Source organism: Budorcas taxicolor, chromosome 4, assembly GCF_023091745.1.
Source record: "Budorcas taxicolor isolate Tak-1 chromosome 4, Takin1.1, whole genome shotgun sequence".
NCBI classification, from domain to species: Eukaryota; Metazoa; Chordata; class Mammalia; order Artiodactyla; family Bovidae; genus Budorcas; species Budorcas taxicolor.
Genome location: NC_068913.1, coordinates 114,795,064 through 114,807,612, shown reverse-complemented (window position 1 = coordinate 114,807,612; position 12,549 = coordinate 114,795,064). Strand labels below are relative to the sequence as shown.

General features: G+C 48.7%; 1 protein-coding gene and 1 pseudogene across 1 annotated transcript; both read right to left on the bottom strand.

Moving 5' to 3' along the window:
• Positions 1-4,271: 4,271 nt before the first annotated feature.
• On the bottom strand, positions 4,272-5,880 carry LOC128046361 (GTPase IMAP family member 1-like; annotated as a pseudogene).
• A 401-nt stretch (positions 5,881-6,281) lies between these two features.
• On the bottom strand, positions 6,282-8,134 carry LOC128046902 (GTPase IMAP family member 1-like). Its single transcript, XM_052639088.1, has 2 exons — positions 8,092-8,134; positions 6,282-7,135 (listed from the first exon to the last, which is right to left on the bottom strand). The coding sequence occupies exons 1-2, from the start codon at positions 8,132-8,134 to the stop codon at positions 6,282-6,284; spliced, it is 897 nt and encodes a 298-aa protein (XP_052495048.1).
• Positions 8,135-12,549: the final 4,415 nt, after the last annotated feature.

Below are 12,549 nucleotides of genomic sequence, written 5' to 3'. Positions count from 1 at the left end.
GGCACATGGGCTGTGGACAGGAAGGCTCAGTAACTGTCGAGCCCAGTCTTAGATGTTCCATGGTGTGTGAAATCTTAGTTTGAAAACTAGAGATCATACCTGTGTCCCCTGCTTTGGAGTGGATTCTTAACCACTGGACCACCATGGAACTCCCTACTCTATCCCTTTTTATGGCTAAGTAATACTCCATTATATGTATATGTACATTGTGTGTGTGTGTGTGTCCATTCATTAGTTGTCCATTTGGATTGTTTCCGTTTTATTTTACTATTATGAATAATGATACTTTACCATTCATGTAGAATTTTTGGACTGAACATGCATTGTCAGTCCCTTGGATATATACCTAGGAAGTGAAATTACTGCATCATATGGCAATCTATGTTTAACTTTTTGAGGCAAAGCCAAACTGTTTTCTACAGCAGTTGCATCATTTTACATTCTCACCAGCAGTGGACAAGGGTTAAGTTTATCCACATACTTATCAGTATTTGTTATTTTTTTCTCTTTTAAAAAAAACCCCAAGGAGTATGAAGCGGTATCTTGTTTTAATTTGCATTTCCCAAATGACAAATATGTGAACCGTGAACTTCCAGATGTTCAAGCTGGTTTTAGAAGAGGCAGAGGAACCAGAGATCAAATTGCCAACATCCACTGGATCATCGAAAAAGCAAGAGAGTTCCAGAAAAACAACTATTTCTGCCTTATTGACTATGCTAAAGCCTTTGACCCTGTGGATCACAATAAACTGTGGACAATTCTTCAAGAGATGGGAATACCAGACCACTTGACCTGCCTCTTGAGAAACCTATATGCAGGTCAGGAAGCAACAGTTAGAACTGGACATGGAACAACAGACTGGTTCCAAAGAGGAAAAGGAGTACGTCAAGGCTGTATATTGCTACCCTGCTTATTTAACTTCTATGCAGAGTACATCATGAGAAACTCTGGACTGGGAGAAGCACAAGCTGGAATCAAGACTGCTGGGAGAAATATCAATAACCTCAGATATGCAGATGACACCACCCTTATGGCAGAAAGGGAAGAGGAACTAAAAAGCCTCTTGATGAAAGTGAAAGTGGAGAGTGAAAAAGTTGACTTAAAGCCGAACATTCAGAAAATGAAGATTATGGCATCTGGTCCCATCACTTCATGGGAAATAGATGGGGAAACAGTGGAAACAGTGTCAGATTTTATTCTTTTGGCCTCCAAAATCACTGCAGATGGTGACTGCAGCCATGAAATTAAAAGATGCTTACTCCTTGGAAGAAAAGTTATGACCAACCTAGATAGCCTACTGAAAAGCAGAGACATTACTTTTCCAACAAAGGTCCGTCTAGTCAAGGCTATGGTTTATCCAGTGGTCATATATGGATGTGAGAGTTGGACTGTGAAGAAAGCTGAGCGCCAAGAATTGATGATTTTGAGCTGTGGTGTTGGAGAAGACTCTTGTGAGTCCTTTGGACTGCAAGGAGATCCAACCAGTCCATTCTGAAGGAGATCAGCCCTGGGATTTCTTTGGAAAGAATGATGCTAAAGCTGAAACTCCAGTACTTTGGCCACCTCATGTGAAGGGTTGACTCATTGGAAAAGACTCTGATGCTGGGAGGGATTAGGGGCAGGAGGAGAAGGGGATGACAGTGGATGAGATGGCTGGTTGGCGTCACTGACTCGATGGGCATGAGTCTGAGTGAACTCCGGGAGGTTGTGACAGACAGGGAGGCCTCGTGTGCTGCGATTCATGGGGTCGTAAAGAGTTGGACACGACTGAGCGACTGAACTGAAGTGAATTGAATGACAAATGATGTTCATTATTTTTTTTTTTCATTTGTTTATTGGCCATTTGTGTATCTTATTTGAAGAAACTGCTAATCAAACCTTTCACTCATTTAAAAATTGGATTATTTGTCTTCTTGTTGTAGAGTTGTAAGAGTTCATTATATATTCTGGATATGAGATCTTTATCAGGTTGGAAAATATTTTCTCCCATTCTTTAGGCTGTCTTTTCACTTTCTAGATAGTGTTATTTAATGGGAAAATGTTTTAAATTTTGATTAAATATAACACCTGTTTTTCTTTGGTGCTTTTGATGTCATATACTAGAAACTGTTGCCTGATACATGGTCATGAAGATTTGCACTTGTTTTCTTCTCAGAGTTTTGTAGTTTTAACTCTTATATTTAGGTCTTTGATCCATTTTGAGTTAATGGTTTTATATTGTGCAAGATAAACATATGAATTTACTATTTTGCCTGTGAATATCCAGTGGTCCCAGCACTATATGTTGTTTCTATCCATTAATCTGTACAGACATTCTTCATGGCATTCTTTATCTTCTTGTGTATATCCCACATATATACAGACAGCTCTCTAGTGTTGAACTAGGCGATTGCCTGCCTTCTGGGATCACTGGAATGTTCCTCCCCACATGCCCATCAGCTTAACCAGGGTCACTTAGGAACTTCCTAGCCTTCATTCCTTCCCAAAGTAAAAGCAAGAATCAGATGTTTCTCATTATTTGACTCATAGATTAAAACTATCCATTGTTCACATGGGGCACTTTGTCATTCTATTTTCATTCTTTTTTCACATTTATTTTCACCAATCACCATCCCTTTTCTCAGAGGAGTGACAATGGCAGGATATTTCTCTGTTTACTCTAAGAGTGTATTGAAAAGTGAACAAGAAAAAAAGCAAGATCCCCTATCAGGACCTCTGCTGAGATCCGCACACAACTCCTTAAACCAAAATGGCCTTTGCAGCTGAGGAAATTTCAAGCCTCAGCATTGGGCATTGGTGTTCCTGTTAGTGTTTGCAATGGCATCCGTGCAGGGTTTGTTGGCAAAGTTGTTGCAGGCCTTTTCACACGTCTCTTTAGTGATCTCAGGGCTTCCCTGGTGGTTCTGCTGGTAAAGAATCTGCCTGTAATGTGGGAGACCTGGGTTTGATCCCTGGTTGGGAGGGTGCCCTGGAGAAGAGAAAGGCTACCCACTCCAGTATTGTGGCCTGGAGAATTGCATGGACTGTATAGTCCATGGGGTCACAAAGAGTTGGACACAACTGAGTGACTTTCACTTAGTGATCTGAGGTCATTAGTAACCTTGAGAATCTCTGGCTGGGTAGGCAAGAGGCAGAGGATACTGCAGGGAGAGACCTGGAAGTGCATAGCTGTATTAGAGATGGGCTTCTGTTGGTGTGTGAAGACGGTGGTGTTGGGGATAAAGCAAATGTGAATAAAGAGATAGGGAGGCACACCTAGGACCGATGATACAGGCTAACCTGGCTCACTTGTCTGCACCAGACAGCTGATCTTCCCAGGCATGCCTGGCACAGGGGTGACTCTCTACCCCACAATCATATCACCAGTTCTCAGCCCACAAAGACCTATTTCCCTTTTGAGATTCACACAAAGTAAAAATCTCCAATCCACTTAAATCTTTAAATTTATCCCTGAATTGAAAAGCCATACCCTTGCTTTCCCTGTGAGTTGGTCAGCTAGTGGGAAAACTCCTTCTTGGGAGGAGACTTTCTGGAGGACCTCCATGGGCCTTAGGGAACCAAGTCTCCAATGACAGTCTCTTTGGACGTGCAGAAACATCTGCATTCAAGCTGCTGGGGGGCGACAATCCCCTGGAGGTACAGAGGGCCAGGTTTGCACTAATGTCTTCTCTCCTTGCCATCACACACCTGAGTGAGTGTGTGGGTGCATGGTTGTTTGTTGGTGGGGTCAGGAATGAGACAGCAGCATCTGTGTTCAATGTGTATATAAAGTGGATGAAGAAACATCTGCAAATACTGATTTCTTTGAACACAATGTGACTGTACAGTACATTTATTTCTTCCATTCAGTTCAGTTCAAGCAAATGAATATGTACTCAGACCCTGCTTCAGTTCTGCCCTTGGTTCACCGGGGAGTCCAGGGGGTGAGAGGGCAAATGGTCCTCATCTCCTTTCAGGATTAAAAACAGTTCAGTGACAGGATGGAGTCAAAGGCAGTCTGAGGCAAGGTGGAAAACACCTAAAATTAACAGTGGCTTTTAGGCTCTGCAAAGTGGGGAGTTCAGGGACCACCAGGTAACAGAGGAAGGTTTCAGGTGGGAGATTTGCCTGGCATGCCTCTGAGGTTGGTAGATTAGGCGAGGTGAGGGAGAAAAGAAGGGAATGCGTGCCCTGAAGCAGCAGCGCACCTGAGATGACCGTGATTATCACTGCAAGGGACAAAGTGTTATTTACAATGTGTCAGGACTGACCTCACCGAAGGCATCAGGCAGCTACCTGCAGAGCAGGTACAGCAGGAACAGGGCGCCCAGCAGGGCGGCCAGGCCCAGCTTATACCAGGTCCCCGGCGCTGGCTTGGGCCACCGCCACAGCCCGGCCAGCGGCCAGTCTCTCCGCCACCCTGCGCAGCCTCTCCTCAGGGCTCAGCCCGCCCAGGGTCTGCGCCAGGCGGTACACGTCGTTGGTGTAGGGGGCGCCGCCCTGGTCCTTCACCAGCTCCTCCACCAGCCTCATCAGCTCCCCGACCTGCGCCTCCCGCTCCCCGTCGGCCGCACGGTTGTCGAAGCCGCAGCAGCGGCCCCCGCACTCGGCCACCAGCTCCCGGAGCGCGCGGTTGTCGGTGTCGCGCACGTACTGCTGCAGCGAGCCCCCCGCCAGGTCCTCCCTGCGGGTGAAGACCACGACGGCGCGCGCCGCGATGCCCGCCCCGAACAGCGCCTTCACCCTTTGCCAGGCCCGCAGGTCCTGCGCGGTGAAGCGGCCGAGCTGGGTCACCAGGAGCACGGCGTGCGGCCCCGGGGCCGACAGCAGGTAGCAGCGGCCTCTCTCCTCGAAGCCCGGGTCTGCCTGGGCGACCTCGGGGCTGAAGAGGTCGGGGGTGTCGAGGACTTGCACGTCCCACGAGGCCCAGCGGCAGCTCCCCGTGGCGCAGGCCCTGGTCACCGCCGTGGCCGCGAGCCTGGAGAGGAAGTGCTTCCGCTGGAGGATGCTGTTGCCCGTGGCGCTCTTCCCGGTCCCTGACCTGCCGGCCAGGAGGAGGCGCAGCCTGCTCTCCTGCAGGGCGGACCTGAACTCCTGGAAACCTGTGGGCACCGGTGGTCTGTAAGCTTCGGAACCTGAGAGCAACATGTCCCGGTCCCCGGGTCTCCTGGACGCCCTGCGAGCAAAGGAGAACAGAGCGCTTCCACGGTTGTGTTTGGGACCAAACCTTTACTCGTTTCCCTTGTGGTTCAGCTGGTAAAGAATCTTCCTGCACTGCAGCAGACCTGGGTTGGATCTCTGGGTTGGGAAGATCCCCTGGAGGAGGAGGTGGGCTACCTTCTCCAGTATTCTTGGGCTTCCCTGGTGGCTCAGCTGGTAAAGAATCCGCCTGCGATGCGGGAGACCTGGATTGAATCCTTGGGTTGGAAAGATCCCCTGGAGAAGGGAAAGGCTACCCACTCCAGTATTCTGGCCTGGACAATCCCATGGACTAGTCCATGGGGTTGCAAACAGTTGGACAGGACTGAGTGACTTTCAGTGTCACCTGGAATTAAACATTAACATGTATGACTGTGACTTCTCTTTCCTTGATGATAATAAAAATCTGCAAGGATCACTGAAGGGAGATAACTACCTGTAAGAACTAGGAAATATCAAGAAGAGTCTGTGTAGGCTATGGTCTGAATGTTTATGTCCGCCACTCCCCCCTCAACATTCACAGGTTGAAAACCTAGTCTTGAGAGGAGGGTATTAGGAGGTGGTGTTATTGGGAGGGTCTTAGGTCAGGAGGGTAGATTCCTCATGATTGGAATTAGTGCCTTGTTCTAAATGAGTGTGAGGGCACAGTCAGAAGTTGGCATTCTGCAGTCTCAGAGAGGACTCTCCCCCAAACCCGACCATGATCGTGGACTTCCAGCCTCCAGAACTGTGAGGAATAAATGTCTGTTGTTTTTAAGCCACTCAGACTCTCTCTCTCTGTTTAAAATAGCAGTCCAAAGAGAGGAAGGCAGTGTCTAAACAAACCAGCAAACAGACACACACAAGCTCAAAATAAAGAGTGGGTTTTCCCTTTGCTATGAATCCATTTTCTACTGAAAACTGCCAGTCATTTTACGATTCTCACAGACCACCAATACATCAAGATAATTAAACACATTTTTAAGGGTGTTTTAAAGTGGTACAACTTTATTTAAACTATGTGCTGGAGTAAACATGAAATTTCTGAAAACTCTGATTCCTTTGAAATACCCCTTCAGATCCAAGTGTCCAGGTCCTTTTATGCCAGGTGACCTGCAAGAAGGTCACGCAGTCACCGCCTCAGGCCAGCGCCTGCAGAGTAGGTACAGCAGGAACAGGGCACCCAGCAGGGCGGCCAGGCCCAGCTTATACCGGATTCCCGGCGCTGGCTTGGGCCACCACCACAGCCCGGCCAGCGGCCACGTCGGTGCGTGGGCGGCCAGTCGCTCCGCCACCCTGCGCAGCCTCTCGTCGGGGCTCAGCCCGCCCAGGGTCTGCGCCAGGCGGTACACGTCGTTGGTGTAGGGGGCGCCGCCATGGTCCCTCACCAGCTCCTCCACCAGCCTCATCAGCTCTCCGACCTGCGCCTCCCGCTCCCTGTCGGCCGCTCGGTTGTCGAAGCCGCAGCAGCGGCCCCCGCACTCGGCCACCAGCTCCCGGAGCGCGCGGTTGTCGGTGTCGCGCACGTACTGCTGCAGCGAGCCCCCCGCCAGGTCCTCCCTGCGGGTGAAGACCACGACGGCGCGCGCCGCGATGCCCGCCCCGAACAGCGCCTTCACCCCTTGCCAGGCCCGCAGGTCCTGGGCGGTGAAGCGGCCGAGCTGGGTCACCAGGAGCACGGCGTGCGGCCCCGGGGCCGACAGCAGGTAGCAGCGGCCTCTCTCCTCGAAGCCCGGGTCTGCCTGGGCGACCTCGGGGCTGAAGAGGTCGGGGGTGTCGAGGACTTGCACGTCCCACGAGGCCCAGCGGCAGCTCCCCGTGGCGCAGGCCCTGGTCACCGCCGTGGCCGCGAGCCTGGAGAGGAAGTGCTTCCGCTGGAGGATGCTGTTGCCCGTGGCGCTCTTCCCGGTCCCTGACCTGCCGGCCAGGAGGAGGCGCAGCCTGCGCTCCTGCAGGGCGGACCTGAACTCCTGGAAACCTGTGGGCACCGGTGGTCTGTAAGCTTCGGAACCTGAGAGCAACATGTCCCGGTCCCTGGGTCTCCTGGATGCCTTGCGAGGAAAGGAGAACAGAGCGCTTCCACGGTTGTGTTTGGGGCCAGACCTTTACTGAGTGACTTGGTGTGAGATTTGGGCACTCCAAGCGGTCTCTACCCGTCTGTTTCTCTGGTCTTTGGCGTCACACGTGCACCTGTCCAGCAGCTGCTGAACGTCTCTCTAGAGGATGCGCCTTTGTAATACAGGCCATTACTTTGTCTGGTATGATCTGTCATCCAGGCTGTGCAGAGCTGGTCCCCAATGTCAATTTCTGTCTTATTTTCCCTGATACCGTCCCACTGGAGAAAGAGGTGGGGCAGTGGGCCCAGCCAGGAGGGCTATCTAGAGTCCCAAGGCCGGGGTTTGAATCATAGACCTGTCCTCTACCAGCCTTGTAACCCTGGGGAGCTGCTTAATCTAAGTGGTAAACCTCTTCTATACAAACGCAGTCAATACTGTAGCACTGTCCTTATAGGACACTGTCAGAAAATAAGATGAGCTCAACTCTCTTCCTTCCCTTCCTGCCTCCCTCCTCCTCTCTTGTCTCTTAAACCTGCGGCCTAATAAGACACTTGTGTAGCCCTCCATCCTTGTTCCCTAACACCTTCTACCTGGTGAACCATGTTCCCTCTAATACACGACTTGACGCCCTCTATATCCACTTCTGTTTATTCATTTTATTTTGGAAACAGAGATACAGGTTAGTCAAAGAAGTTGATATCTCACAGCAGGGTGGGGACAAAGATCCAGGTGAAGTGCCAGCCCCAGGGCTCTTGCTGTTTCACCCCAGCATCAAGTCACCTCTCGGCTTCTCTTGTTCAGTCTTGAATTAGCCCATCCCCCTACCATCCAGGGTTCACACCTGGGGACAAATATGCATTGTGAGACATGTTCTTACCATAGGCATTTTCTTCATCTCTTGCCACCTTCCGTCCTCCCATGATTACCTGAAAGAGTCCCAGACACAATTTGTTCATTCACTCTTTCATCAAATAGGTGTAACTGCCTACAGAGTGTCAGGCCAGGTCTAAAATGCTGGTGACCCTACAGTGAGAAGGTCGTTCCTGCCTTCCCTGGGGGCATTGGAAAGAGATTGGAGGAAATGTTCAGCAAAGACATTTGGAGGAGCCTAGTCTGGGGTTGGGATGATGCTGGGAGAACACCTGGTAAGCTTGGCTTTGTCTTCTAAGGGCCCCCAAATGCAAAGAGCAGAGGGGAGATGATCACATTTACTCCGTGTCAAGATGAGCCCCTTAAGCTGGTCTGGAAATCTGTAGGGCTTATTGTAGGGGCTGTAAGATACTGAGACCCTGGTCTTGAAGAGCATGTACAGCTTGCTTGCCCCTAGTCCCAGTGCAGAAGCAGTAGATTGAACACTGCCTGGTGCTCTGGCCAGCCTGCCAGGACTGCCCCCAGAGCACCTCCCAGCACCCAGGATCCTACTCCATCCGCTACTGCTCCCCTCAAAGGCAGAGGCCACCACTGCCAGTGGGTAGGTGAGCCCCAGGGAAGGAGCAGAGAAAGCTCTGTGGTCTGGCTCCAACTCTTTGGTTCCCCATCCTGCCTTGATGTGTTCCCCTTGGTACTGAAAAAATGAGACCAGCTCAGAAGTGAGGCCCCAAGCCCTCAGGCCCTGGCTATGCCCCCAGTCAAGGTGAAGACAGTCATCAATCTGGGGGAAGATTAAGCTCCCTTAAGACTCCCACTCCTGCCACTTGGCTTTCGACTCCTCCCACAATAGGGTGGCAACTGGTATGGAGCCTAGGAGAAGCCCTGGCTGGCACCTGGCTCTGGCTGTACCCCTCTGACTCCAGCCCTGCCTCCCACCACTGTGGTGGCTGCCAGCACACCCTGGGAGATGACGCAGTCACCACTCACTTCCGGTCCAGCTCTCCCGCCAAAGCCACCAGGCACATGCACACTGCAAAGGGACACTTCCACGAAGGACATGCCTTCAAGACAGGATAGGTGACCGTTCACCTAACTCCATAGCAGCAGACTGAGAAAGTTAAAGAAAATGAGAAAACAGAGGCGTATATTTTAAATGAAAGAACGAGAAAACAGAGACAGATAATTTGCTTGCCAAAGAGTCCAAGGCAACAGTAGTAAAAATGCTAACTGAACTTGAGGAAACAACAGCTGAACACAGTGGAAACTTCAGCAAAGAACTAGAAAATATAAAAACCAGTCAGAGCTGACAATTATGATAAAAGAAATGAAAAGCGTGCTACAAGGAATTCAAGCCAGCTGAGGTGACAGAGAAGAACACGTAAGACAGAAGAATGGAAATCACCTAACCAGAACAGCAAAAAGAAAAACACGTTTAAAAAATGGATGATAGTTTATGGGTTCTCTGGGACAACATCAAGTGTACTAACATTCACGTTATAGGAAGAGACGAGAGAGAAGTGGGTCAAAAATGTGTTTGGTGAAATTATAATTGAATAATTTCCTAATTTGAGGAAGAAAACAGATATTCTGGTATAAGAGGCATGGGGCACTGCTGTCAGAATGGCTGTCATCAGAAAACAAGAAATATCACATGTTGGCGAGGATGTAGAGAAAAGGGAGCCCTAGTGCACTGATTGGGAATACCAGTTGCTACAGTAATGGCAGAAAACAGTATGGTGGGTCCTTGAAAAATTTAAAATAGAACTTGCATATGATCTAGCAGTTTTACCTCTGGGTATATATCCAAAGGAAACGAAAACACTAATTCAGAAAGATGTATGCTCTCCAATATTCATAGCAGCATTATTGATAATAAGCAAGATAGGAAAGCAACCTAAATGTCCATCAATAGATGATTGGGTAAAGTAGGTGTTTTATATATACACATATACAGGACTCAGGTTAGCTTTACCGCCCGTTTCAAACTCTGCCTCTTCACGTCGCCACCTGGTTCTTACAGATAACAGCGTTCTCCCCCATTGGCTCCAACAACAAAGGAAAAGCAAAGAGAGAGGCTGGCTCAATAACCCGTCTCAAAGAACTCAGAGGGCAGTTTTGTCCAGAACTCAAGCCAAAACTGTTTGCATTTCTGCAGTATCTCTCCTGCACCCCCCCACCCCCCAAAGCTTTCAGTAAAGTTTGTCCCAGGGGCAAATCCCTTGATGTGATTAGTTATTTTGTGTCTAGAAATCAACAGGCTCCCTTAATTGACACCAGAGGTGACATGAAGAAAGAGCTACAAGATTCACAACCAAGAGAAAGACTTTACCTGAAGCAAGATGTCCCCGTCAAAGGTGGAAATGAGAAAGTGTGCTACAGGGAATCCGCAGAACTCTTGGGTATGCCCTTTGGAACTTCCTGCAAAGTTTGGAATGGAATTTGGAAAGTTCTTCTGAGGTTCTTAACAGCTAAAATCTGGGGTTACAAAGGTATACAGTTATTGGAAAAAGTAAAACTTGTACAATCCTTTCTTTTAAAACTTCAAGGGGTCAAGGTTTATTTAGCTAGTCCAGTACTCATTGAACCTGGCATCTTTTGGAATTATTTAGGAGATTGTTGAACATGTATGTATTTTTATCTTTTGCAATACTTTTTATTTTCTATAGTTCCTTTGATCTTATTGTCCATGTGCAATGCACATTTTTATGTAGCTGCAATGCTATCACATACACTATTCACAGTCTGTGTTTTTTCTTAATATTATACACACCTGCCATATTGCTCAAATCTTTATTTTATGGCTGCAGAAATGCCATGGTGGTGATTCACAATATATAAAAATGTGTATTTCTTAGATTTATATTCCTATATCTGTACTTAAAAATGTTAAGTTCCCTTCCATGCCAAATTATTTTTAATCATTCAGCCCATGACTTGTTTTTGAATCAGTTATCCTAGTCCCACACCTTCAGTACATAGTTGGGATGAGGAAATTAACATGGTACAGCAGCCCACAAAGCCCAGCTTGACTTGGGGAGAAGATATTCAAGAGTCCCTGTAGGGCAAGGGGTGAGGACCAAGTTCATAACCTTAGTTGTTTCCTGCACTATTGTGGATAGTGCTAAGGAGAGTGGGGGTTTTAGGAGAATTACAGAATTCTCACTTTGTAACTTGTTCTGAGGTTAGCTTTCCTTATAAGTCCCCAGGATTACCTTTTGCCTTTGCTGAACATGCTTTTGGGGGGTGTTTGTTGACTTTGCAAATGTGTTTTGTTGTCTGCAGTAGTCCTAGCAATTGCCTTTCTTTTTTACTAGGGGACTAGGGAAGGAGAGGGGCTTCCCAGGTGGCTCAGTGGTAAGAATCTTGCTGCAAATGCAGGAGACACAAAAGATGTGGGCTTGATTCCTGGATCAGGAGGATCCCCTGAAGTAGGAAATGGCAACCCACTCCAGTACTCCTGCCTGGAAAATTTCATGGATGGAGGAGCCTGGTGGGCTACAGTCCATGGGGTTGCAAAAAGTCGGACATGACTGTGTGACTTCACTTTCACTTTCAAGAGTATGTGCATCACGTAGCATCACTGATTCAAGGGACGTGAATTTTGAGCAAACTCCGGGAGATAGTGGAGGACAGAGGAGACTGGTGGGCTACAGTCCAGGGGTTGCAAAGAGTTAGACACGACTGAATGACTAAACAACAACAGGAGCATGTGCAACAAGAGCTGGAGAGTGATGCTTACCACTTCTGAACTTACTCTATTTGACACTCAAAACATCCTTACTAATCTACACATGCGAAGTTACTGTCTCTAGGTCTTGCTTCCCTTTCTCATACTTACTAGAATGCACATGCTCGCTAGTCAGTTTCACATGGGCTCTTCCTGTTGCCCACAGGTCCTACTCCCAGACTGACTCCCTTCCCCTTACACTCACCTTTCCTGCAGAATTGGTGACAGGCTCTAACGTTAGATCCAAGAAGCTCCTGATCTGCTGCCTGCCCTTGGCTGTGGGTGCAGTGACTGGTTTCCTCCCCACCAACGAGGAAGTCTCTGTGCCACTCCAAGCTCAAGAAGCTCAGGGAGGGGAGGGCCCAGTGGTGATGACTTAAAGAGACAGCAACATTAACCAGTGAACTGATGGGTATGCAGTCACTGCATATCCTATCCTAAGCTGATTCCCTGGTAGCTCAGCTGGTAAAGAATCTGCCTGCAATGCAGGAGATCCTGGGTCAGGAAGATACACTGGAGAAGAGATAAGCTACCCACTCCAGTCTTCTTGAGCTTCCCTGGTTAGCACAGTCAGTAAAGAATCTGCCTGCAATGCAGGAGACCTGGGTTCAATCCTTGGGATGGGGAGGTTCCCTGGAGGAGGGCATGGCAACCTACTCCAGTATTCTTACCTGGAGAATCCTCATGGACAGAGGAACCTGGAGGGCTGCAGTCCATGGGGTCACAAAGAGTCAGACA